Here is a 20832-nt window from a genome sequence, read left to right on the forward strand (position 1 = left end):
TGATAGATACAGCAGCTTTCATGTCTGTTTGCCCATATGATGTTTGTAACTACTGTAGGGGTTATATTTGCAATGTTAATGGAGTTTAGTAAGTATAATGTGTAACAGAAACAATTAGTCAAGTCACTAACTGACAATAAGATCTGCCAAGAAAATAAAGACCTTTACACAGTTGTTTGTTCACATGATGATAGCCAAACAAAAGTTAATACAAGTATGCTTAATTTTGAGGATAATTATTTGTGGAAAATGCTATCTTCGTTGACATCGAATTCCATCTCGTATATGTGTGGAAGTTTTAAGAGTAGCTTTTATGAGCTGTTCAGCACTCTTGTTATTGACTATCCTGTTGAAATGAGAAAGATGGATTTATAACACATTTATAGACATGCCATAAGTTGTGCAGATCTTGTCAGTTACCACATAAAATGGATCTCTGCGACAATTCCTGCTAAATGCCTCAACATTTGTCATGAGCTGTCACCCCTCTATAAATGACATCAGCATCTGCAAACATTACTAGAGAGCTGTTGACATCATTTACTGACTCTTTTATGTATGCTGTAAATGGCAGGGGTCATAGTACACTTCCCTGAGGCATCTCAAATGTTACAATAGATTTCAACAATATATACATAAATGCAGATTTAGTTCTACAAAGCAAGAAGTCATTGATCCTGTCACATTGTGGTGGTTCGGTTTTTTTTCTGCCTTCCTCCTGACATAAAAACTCTTGACATTAGTGAGCTCTTCAGAAGTACAGCATGCCCTGAAGTGACATATTGTGTCCCTCACCTGAGAAAAGCAGTAAACAGATTAGTTGCACTACATGTTCAACAGGATGCATAGATATATTTCACAGTCTCTTACCCTCTGAGTGAGTTAAGTATACCAGGCCTGGCTGTAACTGTTAAATAAAGAAAAGTCCTTGAATTAAAGCATCTGTTCTGTATTTTCACTTAGTATACACAAAATTTTCACCGAGTTTATTGTAACACAGTTTGTTCATCAATTAATAAACGGTTAAAAAGACGCATGGTGTTTAGTAGTTTTTGATGCTCGCTTCAGTACTATGCAGGCATAACTTTTGAACTCTGAAAGTTCACAGTTATGATTGTGCAGCACGCCACGTGGAATTTATACCCTCCGAAAGAAAATCTCAGTCTTCACTGAGAAGTTTGAAATTTCCATAGCCGTAATCTACGAATGATGATAAACTTTTACCAGTGAATCAAATTCTTACGCAAACAACTATTACTCAATCTTAATGAATATACCTAGAGCTCCCAGTACCAAAGAGGCCAAAAGATCTCTTCTCTGATTGGGCAAATAACACAGTAGCCATTCAGGTTTGTATTTCGATTCACATATCCTAGTACTCTCACTCTTTGGACCATTCCCCAGTCTTAAATCACTTTACATGAAGTTACAAAATAACACAGCCCCAAAAAGCAAATAAAATCAAATTAACACCATATCTAATCCCCTGGAAGAGTGAAGTAAGTTTTAAATTTCTAAAACACCAAAAACTGGCTGCTTTATAATTATTATTTTCTACTGTGCATGTAACTTGTGCTAAGGCTATACAGTCAGAGTCCCACACTTGCTCACAATTAGTTATTCTCAATGTCAGTGAGCCATACTTCACGTATATGCCACAGTCATTCCCTTATTCACTCAGACAGTAAAATATGAAGATAACATTATCCAGCAGAAATAATAATAGCAGTCTGAAATTGATTTTTTAAGTAAATTATAGTCTCTTTGTTAAAATGTTGTTTATTTTGTTATTTAAGGATAACATGTTTACTTAACATTCTTCACTGATCTCTATGCAAAATATATTAACATATCAGCAAATTATTTCTCAAAGAAAGCTATGAATTGTGAGTGTTAGGTAAATGTTTGTATATCAAAAATTACTTAACATGAGAAGCTGAAGTTCATACTGTTGTTAACTATCATCTTTAGACAGGTTTATACAAAGTTTCACAATGGCTGGGTTATTAGAACTATCTTTAATCATTCATTGTAATGTATCAAATATCGAATCGTTGTTCAGCGTATGCACATGGCTTCAAAAGCCAGCTCACTCAAGAATCTACGTATGTTATTCTCAGCATACGAAAGTGTGTGGTAAGAAAGTTTCTGTGAGATTCCCTACGAGTGATGTGTATTGCTACACCTCAACAAACCGGATCAAATATTCCTCTGGTGCATATGTCATTGATTAACTAATGGTCTCTAATTGTCTCAAGCACTTCCAGAATTAAAACAATCGAGTATCTACAACTCATATCTGTAGCTTTCTGGGCCGTGTGCAGGCAGACAAAGTATAATTTCACATGTCCTTTGTTTCAGTAAACCATGCTGATTCTGTTGGAGGTGCTTATTAAATAAACTTTAAAAAAGTAAAAGTTGCAGTTTATCAGGAAAATAATTTTTTTTTCTTTTTTGTTGACTTCTACAGTGAGCTTAGGTTACAGGGCGGTGCATTTGAATATACTGCAACAATTTGACTTCATGTTTATGTTGTTATGTAAATTTTGAGTGGATGTTCCAGAACACAGGGTATGTTTACTTGGCCATCAATGTAATATAACAGGAGTGGGATTCAGCATTATTATTTCAGTTTTTCTAAATTGCCATATGTCATTGTCACGAGGACTGCAACCGTAACCAAAGTTTTTAGGTCAAAAGTAGATCACACACATTGGTCCATTTGCTACAATGTGTGGTGGAATAATATGCCTCAAAACACATGTTGCAATCCTTAGCATTGTATTACACTGCCATATACTCCATAAATCATTGAGTGGTCTGGTTTACACAGTGAGCAAGTCTTCGACACCTGCAGTGTTTAATCAGATATGAATGTCTTATTGGTCTCTTGTCTGTTAATAGTTGAACTCTCATTCATCCATTTGTGGTAGACACTAAAGATGGCAGCATCTGAACATTGAATGAGCTTGTTTCTGTGATAATATTTCTCGCAGTTGTGCCACTGCTGTTCACCATTGGTTGAAATAATTTAAATCAGCAACTTTCCCCCTTCTGTGCACCCAGAGTCAATGTTTTTTGTTACATTCCTGTTAAATGTGACATATATTATGCATCACGTTACACACCCTCCTCGTAGCCTAGTTGTGCTGATTCACATGGTAGAAAAGTGTTCATAATATTATGGCTGACCAGTTTAAAGTATAAGTGGAATTTCTGAATGTAGTTGTGTTTGTTCACCCTTTATGTACTTGTCTCAGAAAAAAAAGTGCTGTTGTCCTTCTAACTTCATGTTGTTTATTCTGCTTAGAACCTCAATTTGAGACTGAAGTGGCCAAATGATATATATGTGGGCAGTACTGTGAAAATTGGTGGTGTCCTGGTGACTAGTAGCTACCATCAGAATTTTATAATTTGCAATGTTGGTGAGTCTTGTTTGATTTATTAGCTATTGCTTTTACCATAGAAGTTTTCCTGATTACATATTTATCACAGAGAAAATACTTATGTATTTCCTTTTGCTTGTGTGTATAGAGTTATGATAATAGTGGTGAAGGAGGGATATCTAATGAAAATTGTTGTTCTGTGAATATCCATTTTTTCCCTAAAGTGTCCTAGCTGAATAGTCTTGAACTGTTCCTTGTCTGGCTTATCCGTGCATGTTCCTCATCTGTTTGTAGAACTACATTCAGATTCCAATTTTTGTATTCCAGATAAAGTATTCATCTGCTTTATTAGCACAGTGTTTACTAAGTGATCATTGTACATAGTTTAGAAGTAGATTATGAAGCTTTATATAGTATTAAACACTGCATACTGAGGCATTTTGGAGAAATCTTCAATGTGGTATATCAGTTAACCTGCATATTTTTGTACTAAAAACGTATAAATATGAAAACAACAAAGTGCAGCACTAATGCTCTATAAGCACATAAATCAACATGGCACTTACTTCATTTCCTTTATCAGCCAAGCACAGCAAAGGATGTGTGACATCACAGAACCTGTATCTGGTGATAAAATATATCACTGAGAATGTTTATTTCATTATTTATTTGATAATATTCTTTCTATTTTTAATAAAATTTTTGATGACAGCCTGATTTCCTATGTAGCCCAAAGTCTAGGTTAGATTGAAAGATGATAATTTGATTGTGAGTTGGCAAAGCCAATCGACATGATTCCATAAGAAGCTATCATACTACTCATTGACTGAACAGAAGCCTTTGGTAGCGCTATGCCAACTCAGAACCACACTGTTCCCTTCAGCCTAACCTACACCTTGGTCTATGCTACAGATAAGTATGTCACCAGAACTGAGATTTTATATTCACATTTGTTGTACAAAATTGTTAAGGCTTTCGTGGCCACTTGTTGACAAACTGCCTATTGGCTTCTGTCTCGGGTTCTTCGGCCGACGTTCATCTAATGATTTTTCTGACGTTTCGCCAGCACGAGTGGCTGGCATTGTCAAAGCTTCACCCTCCATTGCCGGTGGTGAACATTTGTTGGTTTCACCAAATCACAACCAAACTGTCAGCTTTCAACCTAACCTAGAACTTGGGCTATGCTACAGATCGATATGTCACAACACTCTACATTCCAAAGAATAATATAGACACAAAACAAATATTATCAGTGTTCTGTTCCCTTTCTGTACGCACTTATGTAATGTTGCAAACCAAAACATGATTGTCATGGGACAGAACTGATGTCCAGAATCGATATGACCAACTGAACTCAAAACCATGCACACATTTGTCATGAACTTTGTCTAACATTGTTTCAATACTAACTTCACTCACTTCAGAACAAACAAAACAATGTATGTACAGAATATTTCAGTCAACATGTAACAGGTTGAAATGTATTCAACATAACACATTCAAGCACATACAAGGTGAACATTTAAAAGACAATTTGGGAGAGTACTGAGTTGATAATTTTTTTGAAAGGCATTCTTAAACTCATATTGAAAACTCAGGTAAATAATTAAAAAGAACTCTAAAGATTAAATTTTGAGGTATTTATTTGTGACTGTAGCATTGTGATTTTTGGAAACATTGAAAATTCAGTCCCTTTTCAGTGCAAAAAGTATGTACTATGTCTGTGCCATACATGATTGTCCAAATGTCAGTACTGAGCAAGGTGATGGTGTGCAGTAATGGCCAAGTTAGGATGGAGGTGGAATATGGGCATATGGGTGTTTTAGGAGATTTCTGGACATGAAAATTATAACAATAAATTTTAACTGTCACACTTGGAGTTTATAGTCTCCAAGCTCTAATGTTATGGGAGACAGGTGATGTGTGCTACGGCATCACTGCCAGACTGAGGGCATGGTACCCTAAGAGATGAGGTAGGAAATATGTCTAGCTGGGAGGATAGCTGGTAGACGAGACAGCAGTCATATTTTTGGAACGCTCCTCACCGACCTGTTCTGAAGCCCCACTGTGACAATTTCCAGCTTTCCTCTTGGCTGATAGAGAGGCATCTTTAGGCATCCCGTGATCAGCAGTGCTTTCAGTTTAGCACCCCTACCAGCAGTACCTACTGTGGATACTTTATCCACATAAAGTGAACGTAAGTAGGAGCACTTCGAGTAACTTTCAGTACGCATGAGTCCAGATCAGTCCATTGTTTCATCACAGAACATTATACCAGAATTGTAAAACAGAATGGAACAAAACTTTTTGAAAAAATACCTCAACCCTTTAGATGTTCTGCTCAGTCTGACTACTCACCACGCAAACCTCTCCCTCTTCCACAGGAGCCGTTTTACGGGTCAGAAATGAATGTAATAACACCAATTGGTAGCAAAAGGTTAAGGGCTCCTTTGGACAGGGTGCTACCATTTACTATGCTTATTCTATTGGAGGGTGCTCTCTGTATTGTTGTGCTGATGTGACACCGTTTGAATGGAGGTAGTGCCAGGAAAGTGACGATGGACGGATCCGATGGAGCTGGAAGCAGCTGAGTTGGCACATTGGCAATTCCTGGATGCAGCAGTGGGGGAGTGACAGTAACCAACAGTGTGGACACTACCATAGGAAATCCAGCAAGTGTGGCAATCTGGCCTTGCAGCTGGCAGGGGAAGACAACACTCAATCACAGGGGCGCATCAGTAGAGGCTCATGGGAGGCGTCAGTACGAGGGAGGGTTGGGGGGGGGGGGGGTGTTATAGATAATTGTGACACAGAGTGTTTATAGTAACGGTTAGCATTTGAGAAGTTAGGGGAGTCAGTTATTGTTTTACATTATAATGGTATTCGATATTAGTAGTTATTAACTGAATTCTACTCCTGGTATAGGACGCTATTCTATTGGGGACTGATAAAGTACAGAACAGTACTTCTGTAATGTTAGGAAGAATTTCGCTGACAGCTGGCTAAATTGTTGTTTATAAAACACACAACTGGTTTCATGGCCTAAAGCCACATCATCAGGTGCAACCTAATGATAAAAAGCAAAATACAGAGTGACCACATTTTGCAGATATTAAAAGTAATATCTATAATATACTCACAATGTTAAAGGATCTCATGCATATCCATTGCTCCTAGTAAAAATTTACTATTCAGTGGATGTTTTCAATATTACAGTAAGAAAATGCATTCCCTTATTAATTTTAATATCCTCAAAATGTGGTCACACTGTACTTTACTTCTTACCATGTAGGTTGCACCTGATGATGTGGCTTTAAGCTGTGAAATCGGTTGTTTTTTCAATAAACAACAGTTTTATCAGCTGTTAGCGGAATTCTTCGTAACATCATTCCTTTCAACAGCTGGCAGATGTCCAGAATATAAAATAGTTTGTGAATACTCCCATATTACTACATTCCGTTACATTTAGTTAAAACAATTCTCCAGTATACAGTACATAAAAATGCAAATATTTTGTTTAAGAGAAAAATAACCAAATGCCAACTGTTGTGAACACTTTAATTTCTAAATCCTAAACTGGGTGGGTGGAGAGGGGGAGGGGGAGGCCATGCCTGAAAGGTACCATGTTCCAAAATGTGTCACACATTATATTCACCAGATGGCTGGTGCTCAGGTATTGGTGGATGTTGCTTTTTACTACATCTACGACGACCTTGTGTGTGTAGGATCCATATCATAAAACAGGCAACGATTAACATTAGAGGAACAGGTGCAGCGTTAGTAATAACTACTTGGGGTTTGTAACTCTTAGTGTTCCAGTCATCGACATGGGGCATTGCACAACCAAGGATAAGTTATTCTCATTCTTGAGCTAATAAGTCTTTGACAGACTCCAGGAGGCGAGTGTTGGTACCATCTGGCAGTACGGGCAGGCTGTCAGGGTGAGGCATCTCTCGGGTGGCTTCAGGCAGGTAAAGCAGAAAAGACTTGATACTAACACTATGTGCATATGTTAGATGGGCAGATAGTTTCTTGGTGGGTATGACTATGTCGTAGGTGGAACTGTTAAACGGTAGTCCACTACCTACCAACCAAAGTAACCCAAAAACTTCACACCATAAATGTGTTATTATAGCAAAGTAAGGCCACTATTGTGGGTTGTGCCACAGAGCACAGTAAACTGTTAACAGAGACAAACCAGCATTTCTTTATCATGACAACAGTACAGGGGCAAGGAGGTACTTTAGTTTCCTCTAAAAATAGTGCAATTTCACAGTTATTTGCACCAATGATAAGGGCTAGGGTGGAACACATGTAGTTTTTGGTGTGAATGCAAGATTGAAATTTATTAAGTGGCACATCCAAGAGCACCTGGCAGTCTTTACCGACAATCAAAATGTCCTCAGTTTGCCAGAGGACGTATTTCTGCCCAGCTGCTGGTGCAACTCGGAAAGGATGAAGATGGTAACATTCAAATTCATGGTTTGCACAAGTGACAGGCAGTGAGATTAGCACATTTAACCAATCTAGAGACCATGACAATTGTACCCCAGCTGCTGTGCAGTAGGATGACAGAGTTGATTCCCATGTGGGGGAATCATCTGGATAGGAGCTGATAAATGAAAGTAATTGTTTGTTAATGTTTGCAAAAAGATTTTGGAGGGTCATAGGTTGGTGCTGAGCCTCCATCCTAATCCCAGCTGAATGATAGACTGTAAAGTGTTAACATGTAACTAGTGTCACATGCATATAGCAGGATCTGTAATGTTTTGGTTACTTCCAGGGTAGCAGTCAGGTTCACTAATTCCCTGCATACAGTGGCTATTTCACATTGAACTGAGTTCTTAAGTTTGTCATATTGTTGTACCACCGCAGTAGCAACACCCCAGATTGGACTGGTAGCGGCCAGAAGGTTATCTAATGATATGTGAAAGTCACACGTGCTGGTGGACGAGTGTCTTACGATTTTTAGCAGCAAAAGACAGTACTGGAGGGCTTTAATCCAATGTTCAGCATTGGCTTGTTTGGAGGTAATGAACAGTGTCTTTAGCCAGGCTCACTTGGTGTCACGGAGTGGTACGGCGCCTGAAATAATTTGCAGTTGTTCTTGGGTCCCGACAAGCACCTGGTTGATATTAGAAAGAGTACGAAGCATTCCAATTTGGCTTGATGTCCTTATGAGAAGTGCATTGCTATTTCTTCTTTCAGTATAGATAAGCTTATGTCAGCTAATATGACTGTCTGGTGAGGGGTGTACAACAACTTGTCCCATTGTTCGAACATTGCTGAAAGGGAAGAGCATGCGGTGCTGGGTTGCACAAGTCCATCTGCCTAAAAGATAGCAGCACAACATGTTGCAATGGGGCAAACAAGTCTTTTCACTGTTTTAAAGTCAAGAATTGACAGAAGGATGTTGTGGTTTATTCTGTGCACTAAAGCTGGTAGTATATAAAAGGTTGTTAGTTACCTATGACTTGGTGATTGACGTAATAAAGTAGTGGTGCTCCACAGTGTACTAATGTAGTATGTCAAGTGCTTGATTAAGGACTGAATGTTTGCTAGTTAAACTACATTTATAGCATAGTGATGGCAAATCAAGCCAGTATGAGAAGATGGACTAAAATTGCAATAGTTAGTACTCACAAGGTGGCAAATGTAATAGGATATTTGCTGAGACTAGTATTTCCAAACTTCACATAAGTTTACAAAATTGTTGTTCAGTTACAAAAAAGGTAGTATAGTTTTATAATGAAGGCGTTAATTTCATTAATTAATCCCTTTCAAGGTGTTACCAAAAGATTCTGACTTGAATATAAAGAAAAATTTAATAAGGATCTGAGGTGAGGTGGTGTTTCTGGTATACTGCACATCTGCACTGGGTAGCTCATCTGCAGCTCGTTGTCTAGTGGCTAGCATAGCTGCCTCCGGATCACGGGGTCCCGGGTTCGGCTCCTACCTGGGTTGAAGATTTTCTCTGCCTGGGGGCTGGGTGCTTGTATTGTCCTCAGCATTTCAACATCAGATTGAAGTGAGCTGATAAGTATACCAGCTTAAAAGAACTCCCTCATATAAGAGGTATTAGAGATAAAGTTAGTGAACTACTTATAGATTTTAACTCTGAAATTATTAGTATATCGGAGCACCACTTAAATAATTTGACAATTCAGAGGCTTTATCTACCAGGATACAGATTAGCTGCTGTTTTTCAAGGAGTTCCTTGCGGGGTGGGGGAGTGGCCATGTACGTAAAAAAACAGTTTTCCATTTGAGTCCACAGACGTATCCTGGCACTGAACTGAACAGGTATTTGAATGTTGTGCTGAGGCAGTTGAATTTAGTGAAACTAAACTTCTGTTTGTTATTGTTTATAGTCCCGTAACTCTGACTTCAGAGCATTTCTGCTCAAGCTAGAGAGGGTTCTTGATTCACTTTATAGGAAGTACCACAAAATTAATTATATGTGGTGACTTCAATATTAATTTTGTATATGATGATGCAGTTATTTTTCCCGAGGGCATGCAGCTTTACTGTATGATTAAATGATGATGGCGTCCTCTTGGGTAAAATATTCCAGAGGTAAAATAGTCCCCCATTTGGATCTCTGGGTGGGGACTACTCAAGAGGACGTCGTTATCAGGAGAAAGAAAACTGGCGTTCTACGGATTGGAGCATGGAATGTCAGATCCCTTAATCGGGCAGGTAGGTTAGAAAATTTGAAAAGGGAAATGGATAGGTTAAAGATAGATATAGTGGGAATTAGTGAAGTTCGGTGGCAAGAGGAATAAGACTTTTGGTCAGGTGAATACAGGGTTATAAATAAAAAATCAAATAGGGGTAATGCAGGAGTAGGTTTCATAATGAATAAAAAAATAGGAGTACGGGTAAGCTACTACAAACAGCATAGTGAACGAATTATTGTGGCCAAGATAGACACGAACGCCACGTCTACTACAGAAGCACAAGTTTATATGCCAACTAGCTCTGCAGATGAAGAAATTGATGAAATGTATGATGAGATAAAAGAAATTATTCAGGTAGTGAAGGGAGACGAAAATTTAATAGTCATGGGTGACTGGAATTCGAGAGTAGGAAAAGGGAGAGAAGGAAACATAGTAGGTGAATGTGGATTGGGGCTAAGAAATGAGAGAGGAAGCCGCCTGGTAGAATTTTGCACAGAGAATCATGAAAGAAGGTTGTATACATGGAAGAACCCTGGAGATACTGGAAGGTTTCAGATAGATTATATGATGGTAAGACAGAGATTTAGGAACCAGGTTTTAAATTGTAAGACATTTCCAGGGGCAGATGTGGACTCTGACCACAATCTATTAGTTATGAACTGTAGATTAAAACTGAAGAAACTGCAAAAGGTGGGAATTTAAGGAGATGGGACCTGGATAAACTGACTAAACCAGGGGTTGTACAGAGTTTCAGGGAGAGCATAAGGGAACAATTGACAGGAATGGGGAAAGCAATACAGTAGAAGAAGAATGGGTAGCTTTGAGGAATCAAATAGTGAAGGCAGCAGAGGATCAAGTAGGTCAAAAGACGAGGGCCAGTAGAAACCCTTGGGTAACAGAAGACATATTGAATTTAATCGATGAAAGGAGAAAATATAAAAATGCAGTAAATGAAGCAGGCAAAAAGGAATACAAAGGTCTCAAAAATGATATTGACAGGAAGTGCAAAATGGCTAAGCGGGTATGGCTGGAGGACAAATGTAAGGGTGTAGAAGCTTATCTCATTAGAGGTAAGATAGATACTGCCTACAGGAAAATTAAAGAGACCTTTGGAGAAAAGAGAACCACTTGTATGAATATCAAGAGCTCAAATCGAAACCCAGTTCTAAGCAAAGAAGGGAAAGCAGAAAGGTGGAAGGAGTATATAGAGGGTCTATACAAGGGCGATGTACTTGAGGACAGTATTATGGAAATGGAAGAGGATGTAGATGAAGATGAAATGGGAGATATGACACTGCGTGAAGAGTTTGACAGAGCACTGAAAGATCTAAGTTGAAACAAGGCCCCAGGAGCAGACAACATTTCGTTAGAACTACTGACAGCCTTGGGAGAGCCAGTCCTGACAAAACTCTACCATCTGGTGAGCAAGATGTAAGAGACAGGCGAAATACCCTCAGACTTCAAGAAGAATATAATAATTCCAATCCCAAAGAAAGCAGGTGTTGACAGATGTGAAAATTACCGAACCATTAGTTTAATAAGTCATGGCTGCAAAATACTAACGTGAATTATTTACAGACGAATGGAAAAACTAGTAGAAGCCGACAATGGGGAATATCAGTTTGGATTCCGTAAAAATACTGACAATACTGACCCTACGGCTTATCTTAGAAGATAGATTAAGGAAAGGCAAACCTACGTTTCTAGCATTTGTACACTTAGAGAAAGCTTTTGACAATGTTGATTGGAATACTCTCTTTCAAATTCTGTAGGTGGCAGGGTAAAATACAGGGACCGAAAGGCTATTTACAATTTGTACAGAAAGCAGATGGCAGTTATAAGAGTCGCGGGGTATGAAAGGGAAGCAGTGATTGGGAAGGGAGTGAGACAGGATTGTAGCCTATCCCCCATGTTATTCAATCTGTATATTGAGCAAGCAATAAAGGAAACAAAAGAAAATTTCGGAGTAGGTATTAAAATCCATGGAGAAGAAATAAAAACTTTGAGTTTTGCCGATGACATTGTAATTCTGTCAGAGACAGCAAAGGACTTGGAAGAGCAGTTGAATGGAATGGACAGTGGCCTGAAACGAGGGTATAAGATGAACATCAACAAAAGCAAAACGAGGATAATGGAATGTAGTCGAATTAAGTCGTGTGATGCTGAGGGAATTAGATTAGGAAATGAGACACTTAAAGTAGTAAAGGAGTTTTGCTATTTGGGGAACAAAATAACTGATGATGGTCGAAGTAGAGAGGATATAAAATGTAGACTGGCAATGGCAAGGAAAGCGTTTGTGAAGAAGAAAAATTTGTTCACATAGAGTATAGATTTAAGTGTCAGGAAGTCGTTTCTGAAAGTATTTGTGTGGAGTGTAGTGAAACATGGACGATAAATAGTTTGGACCAGAATAGAATAGAAGCTTTCGAAATGTGGTGCTACAGAAGAATGTTGAAGATTAGATGGGTAGATCACATAACTAATGAAGAGATACTGAATAGAATTGGGGAGAAGAGTAATTTGTGGCACAACTTGATTAGAAGAAGGGATTGGTTGCTAGGACATGTTCTGAGGCATCAAGGGATCACCAATTTAGTATTGGAGGGCAGTGTGGAGGGTAAAAATAGTAGAGACCAAGAGATGAATACATTAAGCAGATTCAGAAGGATGTAGGCTGCAGTAGGTACTGGGAGATGAAGCAGCTTGCACAGGATAGAGTGGCATGGAGAGCTGCATCAAACCAGTCTCAGGACTGAAGACCACAACAACAACATGATGATGCAAGAAAAAGGAAGTTGGTAGACCTCCTAAAATTCATATGACCTGATGCAGACTGTGTTTTTTCCAGCTAGAGGGCAGAGGAACAGTAGCAAAGCTATAGACAATATTTTTATTCATTCTGCATAACTAAATAGTCATTCTGTTAGTAAAAGGGTGAATGGCCTTTCAGACCATGATGCACAAATTTTAACACTAAAAGGCTTCTGTACTCAAACAAATGTCACATATAATTAGACACTGTGTAGGAAAGTTATTCCAACAGTAGCCCATTACAAATAGTACTGTATGGTGCTTAAAATGTTATTAAAGAGGCAAAGAGTATGTTATATGCAAATAGAATAGCTAATTGACAGGATAAAATTGAAACCATACGGTCAGTTGTGAAGGAAGTGTCTGGTCAGTAGCACAAGGTTGACGATATAAAGTCAGTTCGAATTATTTTCTGAGCATTGGTGGTGAATTAAATAAAAATATAGTTTCTACAGGGAATCATATAACTCTCTTGGCAACTGCCTTTCCGACATTGATGTCTGAAATACTCCACTGTGATACAGACAAGCGGGAAATTAAGTCAATAATTAAATCACTGAAAACCAAGGACTCTCATGGGTATGGTGGAGTGTCTAGCAGAATATTGAAGTACTATGCTGCACGTGTTAGGAAATATATAGCCATATTTGTAATTTTTCCTTTAGGGATGGTCAGTTTCCTGAACGATTAAAGTACTCAGTAGTAAAGCCGCTTTATAAAAAGGGATAATGTAGACAATTTTAGACCTATTTCTATGCCATCAGTGTTTGCTAAAGTTATTGAAAAGGCTGTATGTGTAAGGATAATTGATCATTTTATATCACAGAATTTGATATGAAATGTACAGTTCAACTTTAGAAGTCATTTAACAACTGAAAATGCTATATTATCTTCTCTTTGTGAGGTACTGGATGGGTTAAACAAAAGGTTTCAAATGCTAGGCATATTTTTTTTTATTTAACTACAACATTAGATTGTGTTCATCACAAAATATTGCTCCAGAAGTTGGATCTTTATGGAAAACAGGGAGTAGGTCACAGTTGGTTCACCTCCTACTTTAACAACAGACAGCAAAAGGTCATTATTCACAGTGTTGAGAATGGCTGTGATGTGGGGTCTGAGTGGTGTATGGTCAAATTGGGGGGGGGGGGGGGGGGTGCCCCAGGGATCAGTGTTTTGGCCACTCCTGTTCGTTATTTTTATAAATGATATGCCCTCTAGTATTATGGGCAACTGTAAAATATTTCTGTTTGCAGATGACACTACCCTGGTGGTAATGGATGTTGTGTGCAACATTGGCTCAGTTTCAAATAGTGCAGTTCATGATATAAGTTCATGACTTGTAGAAAATAAACTAACGCTAAATCACAGTAAGACTCAGTTTTTATGGGTTCTAACACACAATTCAACAAAACCTGACGTTTTAATTTCACAGAATGGGTGTATGATTAATGAAACTGAATGGTTCAAATTTATAGGTGTTCAGATTGATGGTAAACTGTCGTGGAAAGCCCACATTCAGTATCTTGCTCAAAGACTTAAGGTTGCCATTTTTACTATCGGAGTGGTATCTGAAGTGAGTGATCGGCACGAAAATTAGTCTACTTTGCTTATTTTCATTTGCTTATGTTGCATGGTATTATATTTTGAGGTAACTCTTCCCATTCCAAAAGGATATTTTTGGCTCAGAAACGGGTGGTTCGGGCAGTGAGTGGTGTAAGTTCCTGAACCTCTTGTCGACCCCTGTTCACGAGTCTAGGTATTTTGACATTGGCCACTCAATATAGATATTCCTTACTGTTATTTCTCATTAACAATATTAGCTTATTCCCAAGAATAAGCAGCTTTTACTCAGTTAATACTCGGCAGAAGTCAAACCTGCATTTGGATTGAACTTCCTTAACTCTTGTGCAGAAAGGTGTGCAGTATACTGCTGCATCCACTTTCAATTAACTACCACTAGAATTCAAAAATCTTTGCAGTAATCTGCGTGCTTTCAAATCGAAACTGAAGAGTTTCCTCATGGGCCACTCCTTCTATTCTGTCAAGAAGTTCCTTGAAAAATTAAACTGATTCTTGTATTGTTGATTGTGTTTGCTTAAACTTACGGCTTGACTTTTTTTAGGTTCATAAACATTTTATTTTTATCTGTTATTACTTTTATGTTGTAATTAATGTACTGACACTTCACTTCATTGTAAGCAAACAATGAATAACACCATTAGGTAAATTTCAGGAGAGCACTAGAGCCATAGTCAGCATAACAGTCCAGAAACGGGAGATAGCGAGATTTATTTAATGTAGAGGTAGTAGTACCAAATATTGTGCTAACATTGGTAGGTGGTAGCCAGAAAAGTCAATGTTGCTTTTGAAAATTCCTATAATTACAACATGTCTTATGCTGAGGTGATCTTTTTTGCAAATATCAGCAGAGTTGAAAACTATCTTTTTTCAGCTGGATCAGTAGCAGACAGTTCGAAGACAGGGGGGCTGATAGCATCATGCAACAATTTCTTCCCATGGATATTGCATGAGATGAGCAGGGAGCAGGCCAGACTGGTTTGCTCTGCTCGGCAAAGTCCCACGGGCAGGCTCGCCTGTGCATAATAGCTGCAATCAGCTGGGCTGGCCCCACACGGTGCAAACAGTAAGGTTGACTGATGTAACAACACTGTCGCTTCGCTAATGTAGTATAATTTTCAGTTAATGTTTTCGCTCTGTTCATGGTGGTTGACATCAAAATTTTTTACAAGATGTCACAAGCGTCACTGTTACGTATTGTATTTTTCCAATCCTATTTCCATTAAATATTGTGCTTCTCAGCACTAATGAAATCAGAATTGTCTGGTAATGATCCTGAGTTCGAGTCTTGAGCCGGCACACAGTTTTAATCTGCCAGGAAGTTTCATATCGGCGCACACTCGGCTGTGAAGTGAAAATTTCATTCTGAGAACTTGCCTCAGTTGGTTCCTTAGTTCACAAAACAGACATAATTCAATCATAAAATCATTACTTAGTGTCTTTGTGATAACTTGACCAACAGATTGTTGTGTTATTCACTGATCATTACCTGTGCAAAGATTGGGAGTTGTTTTGACTCCTTTGATTAATGTTTCACAACTTGGTCTCCATCTGGTTCAGATAAGTACAGCTGTTCCATCTGTCTTAATCCCAGTGGCCATATTTTTTTAATAATTGGTCTATCCCATTCTAGTTATTTTAAGTGTATGTGTTCATCTGTGTTATAACCAAACAAAACAGGTAATCCAAATAGTGTGATTTCTTTTCCTCAATTATCTAATACAGGTCAGCAAGGTTTCCCTTGACTGTATAATGTACTCTCTGAAAGCAAATTACTTTGGTGTAATATGATTTCACATTTGCCATATAGATGAGCAAATAAATTCAAAAACTTGGTCCTTTGCTTCTCTAAAACAGTGTTGTGTTCACCCCACTAGAATAATCACTCACTTGCTTGTTTGCAAAGGTCGTAAGAGAGGCGCAAACTTCGCTAAAGTCTTTGATGTGATCTACGCACAATGTTTCTGTGTCGATGAGTACTTGAGTGAAACTTTAGCGAAAAATACAAGTCCTTATGTAAAGTTCGTTTTTGTTATGCACTTGAGAGCATTTAATTACAAGTTTAAACAGCTACCTTTTCTTAGGGTCATACAATAAATTAGTATTGCAAAATGTTTGTCTGTTTTGAAGTTACTCCCTGTATTTCACAATAGTCAGTCAACTAGTTAAACCTGACTTTCAGTGATGAAAGTGGGTCTTTGAAAACCTATCTTTCATGGTACATGATACTTTACTGGATGCACCTTACTTCTGCTCAGTTACAAGCATAGTATAATGGTGTGTTCTGTAACCTAACTCCAATGTACTTTTACTGGTTTCCTTCAACTATTGTTTGTGTAATTCTTATGGTACCTTGACATCTTTTCCCTCAGTGGGACGAAATCGATGTAATGCAACGATTCAGTTCTGATTGCTTGACTGTTTTTTGCTTAAATAGCTACCTTTGTTCCACATTACAGGCAATTACATTAACAGTTACCACTGCTTGGTTATTGACACTTAATAATAAAACTTATAGTACACCACTGTGCACTTCCACTCAGTAGGACAGCAGACACAGCTTCCTAATGGGCGAAACCACACAATGTGTTGTAACCATGACCGTTCTGGTCAAGGGGTTGCCAAGAATGAAGCACGGCGGGACCAAACAGGAGTGGCCCGAGAACAAGTAAACGAACGGGAAAGGACGGACATAAAGAATGGTGTATGACCGAGCAAGACCTTACAATGACAACACACAAGAAGCAACAGGGTTGCAAGTGACAACCAAACGAATCCACAACGTCCACTTGTAAATGAAAACAAAATACGGTAAACACGCTGTCTGTAGCTGAGATGTCAATAGACTTACATGAATATCAGACTGCCTAGTTGTGCAAGAGGCATGCACTTATATACAGGATACAGTATGTCATGATTGGCTGCTGGGGCCATGTGCTCCACCGTGGTGCCCTCACGTTATATGCGGACCAAGAACACGTGTAGCCACGGCTTATGGCATGACGGCTGTAGAGACCTTTAGTGGTAATCGAGGTCCATGCTATCTGGCACGGATTCTTAACCCGCAGCACTCGGTACCAGAAAATGTAACGGCTATTTACTTCAACTGAAAACAACCTAACACATTCCCTCTCCACATACAGCATGCTAAATGTGAAATGATTAACTGAGTCATAAGAACAAAATAATACCCTCATACATTATCCCTAACCTTCATACCAACAAATGAATCATTTCTCAACATTTTCACAAATATGACAAGATATATCTACTCTGTACGCAAAACCCATTTAGTCCCTGGACCTCAGGGCATAGGGAGGCTTGCTCCTTAAAGCATAACTAGTATGTGCTGGAGATAACTTGTCTTTTTCCATTGTCACAGTGTCCTTAATTTGCTGTGAAGTGTTTGCAGGAGAACTTGACAATGATGTAGGGGGCGGCACAAGTGGGACATTGTATGACATTTAACATATCAAAATGTACTACCACAGTGTGATCAGACATTGGATCTCTGCATTCATAGGAGAGGTTACCCATATAATAGGGTAGAGGCCCTCATACTGAGGTGTGAATTTCTTAGTTTTTCCTTTCTTAACCACCAGATTTCAAAGCAAAACAAGGTCTCTGGGTTTGTACTGAGGAAGCGTTTTCCTTTGTTCCTTTGTTTCAACTTTTTTCTGAGAAGCTTTGGAATTATTTTGTTTAACCTGCTTCCAGATAGCCTTAAGGTGGCAGACCAGTCCGTTTACTAGCTATATCAACTCCAGGCTGCATCTTATCAAGTTCAAATGGAGAGTTAAGGGTCTCCTGTAAACTACTTTGTAGGGTGTGTACCCAGCTGATTCATGTATAGGACTATTGCTTGCAGAAGCTACATACCGGTTCCAGTCTGAATGTGCTCTATTTATGTAATAGGACAGCATTTGAGCAATTGTCTTTTGGACACGTTCAAGACAACCATTAGCTGTGGGATGAAAAGGAGTCGTGCGCCATTTTTTGATTCTCAACCATTTGTGGACTTGTACAAACAAGGCAGACATGGAATTTGCTCCTTGTTGGTCAAAATGGCATCCGGACTTCAATGTGCTAGTGTTAAATGACTGACCAAGGCACATGCAACAGTTTCTACAGTCATATCTGTAAGTGGTACTAAAATAAAGTACCTGGAGAAGTGATATACACTCCTGGAAATTGAAATAAGAACACCGTGAATTCATTGTCCCAGGAAGGGGAAACTTTATTGACACATTCCTGGGGTCACAAACATCACATGATCACACTGACAGAACCACAGGCACATAGACACAGGCAACAGAGCATGCACAATGTCGGCACTAGTACAGTGTATATCCACCTTTCGCAGCAATGCAGGCTGCTATTCTCCCCTGGAGACGATCGTAGAGATGCTGGATGTAGTCCTGTGGAACGGCTTGCCATGCCATTTCCACCTGGCGCCTCAGTTGGACCAGCGTTCGTGCTGGACGTGCAGACCGCGTGAGACGACGCTTCATCCAGTCCCAAACATGCTCAATGGGGGACAGATCCGGAGATCTTGCTGGCCAGGGTAGTTGACTTACACCTTCTAAAGCACGTTGGGTGGCACGGGATACATGCGGACGTGCATTGTCCTGTTGGAACAGCAAGTTCCCTTGCTGGTCTAGGAATGGTAGAACGATGGGTTCGATGACGGTTTGGATGTACCGTGCACTATTCAGTGTCCCCTCGACGATCACCAGTGATGTACGGCCAGTGTAGGAGATCGCTCCCCACACCATGATACCGGGTGTTGGCCCTGTGTGCCTTGGTCGTATGCAGTCCTGATTGTGGCGCTCACCTGCACGGCGCCAAACACGCATACGACCATCATTGGCACCAAGGCAGAAGCGACTCTCATCGCTGAAGACGACACGTCTCCATTCGTCCCTCCATTCACGCCTGTCGCGACACCACTGGAGGCGGGCTGCATGATGTTGGGGCGTGAGCGGAAGACGGCCTAACGGTGTGCAGGACCGTAGCCCAGCTTCATGGAGACGGTTGCGAATGGTCCTCGCCGATACCCCAGGAGCGACAGTGTCCCTAATTTGCTGGGAAGTGGCGGTGCGGTCCCCTACGGCACTGCGTAGGATCCTACGGTCTTGGCGTGCATCCGTGCGTCGCTGCGGTCCGGTCCCAGGTCGACGGGCACGTGCACCTTCCACCGACCACTGGCGACAACATCGATGTACTGTGGAGACCTCACGCCCCACGTGTTGAGCAATTCGGCGGTACGTCCACCCGGCCTCCCGCATGCCCACTATACGCCCTCGCTCAAAGTCCGTCAACTGCACATACGGTTCACGTCCACGCTGTCGCGGCATGCTACCAGTGTTAAAGACTGCGATGGAGCTCCGTATGCCACGGCAAACTGGCTGACACTGACGGCGGCGGTGCACAAATGCTGCGCAGCTAGCGCCATTCGACGGCCAACACCGCGGTTCCTGGTGTGTCCGCTGCGCCGTGCGTGTGATCATTGCTTGTACAGCCCTCTCGCAGTGTCCGGAGCAAGTATGGTGGGTCTGACACACCGGTGTCAATGTGTTCTTTTTTTCCATTTCCAGGAGTGTATGATAGACAGGGTGTAGTTATTTTGGGTACTTTGTAGAGAGGGGCCAACAATGTCTAGGGCAATGTTTTGGAATGATTTAGTGGCTTCTGGGAGGATCTGTAGAGGAATTTAGGTCCTTGGTGGAGGTGCCCTTTGAGCACAAAGCAAACAATTCTGTATATAGCTCCGAACATCTCTCTATCTTTCCACCGGAAACAAGACGCTAGCCTAGCATTTGTGGCATGTCGCCCATTATGACGTGTCTGCTGACTATCATGACATTGTACGTTGATGCCTAGCAGGGTCTTACGGTACAAGATACCATCCTCTGTGATGAAATCTGAACAGGAAGCATACCGGTGACATTCTACATCTCTTTCCTGTGCTTCCTTTGGCTCGTCTGTGTAAACATCATCTGTCTCAACAGCTCTTACTTTACAGCTTAGTCCATTAGCATTCCAATGTAAAAAATGTGATTTGGGGTGTATTGTATTCTGATGCAATAGAAATTCTTCCAATCCATATGTTGCATACTCCATATGTTGCATACAGCAAACCAGTGCTTAACAGTATTGGTTATAAAAACAGTCTTGGTTGCAATTTTAGTTTTTTATTTTTCAACAACGTGTTTCGCCTCAGGGGAATGCGTTATGCAGATCTTGGTGCCTCTCGTGTCCATCTAGAAAACATAACCTGAAGATGCCTAAATAAGGCGAAACACGTCGTTGAAAAATAAAAAACCTAAAATTGCAACCAAGACTGTTTTTAACCAATACTGTATTCTGATGCTT

The 20832-nt window shown here is 39.9% G+C and overlaps 1 protein-coding gene across 6 annotated transcripts in view; it reads left to right on the forward strand.

Moving 5' to 3' along the window:
- LOC126185133 (biotin--protein ligase) overlaps positions 1 to 20832 on the forward strand; it is a 360657-nt gene that overhangs the window by 311854 nt on the left and 27971 nt on the right. For all 6 annotated transcript variants that reach the window (XM_049927960.1, XM_049927964.1, XM_049927963.1 and 3 more), the window contains one exon: positions 3311 to 3425. In XM_049927960.1, coding sequence (XP_049783917.1) covers positions 3311 to 3425 — 115 coding nt within the window. The remainder of the gene's footprint in view (positions 1 to 3310; positions 3426 to 20832) is intronic.

Source organism: Schistocerca cancellata, chromosome 4 (genome assembly GCF_023864275.1).
Source record: "Schistocerca cancellata isolate TAMUIC-IGC-003103 chromosome 4, iqSchCanc2.1, whole genome shotgun sequence".
NCBI lineage: Eukaryota > Metazoa > Arthropoda > Insecta > Orthoptera > Acrididae > Schistocerca > Schistocerca cancellata.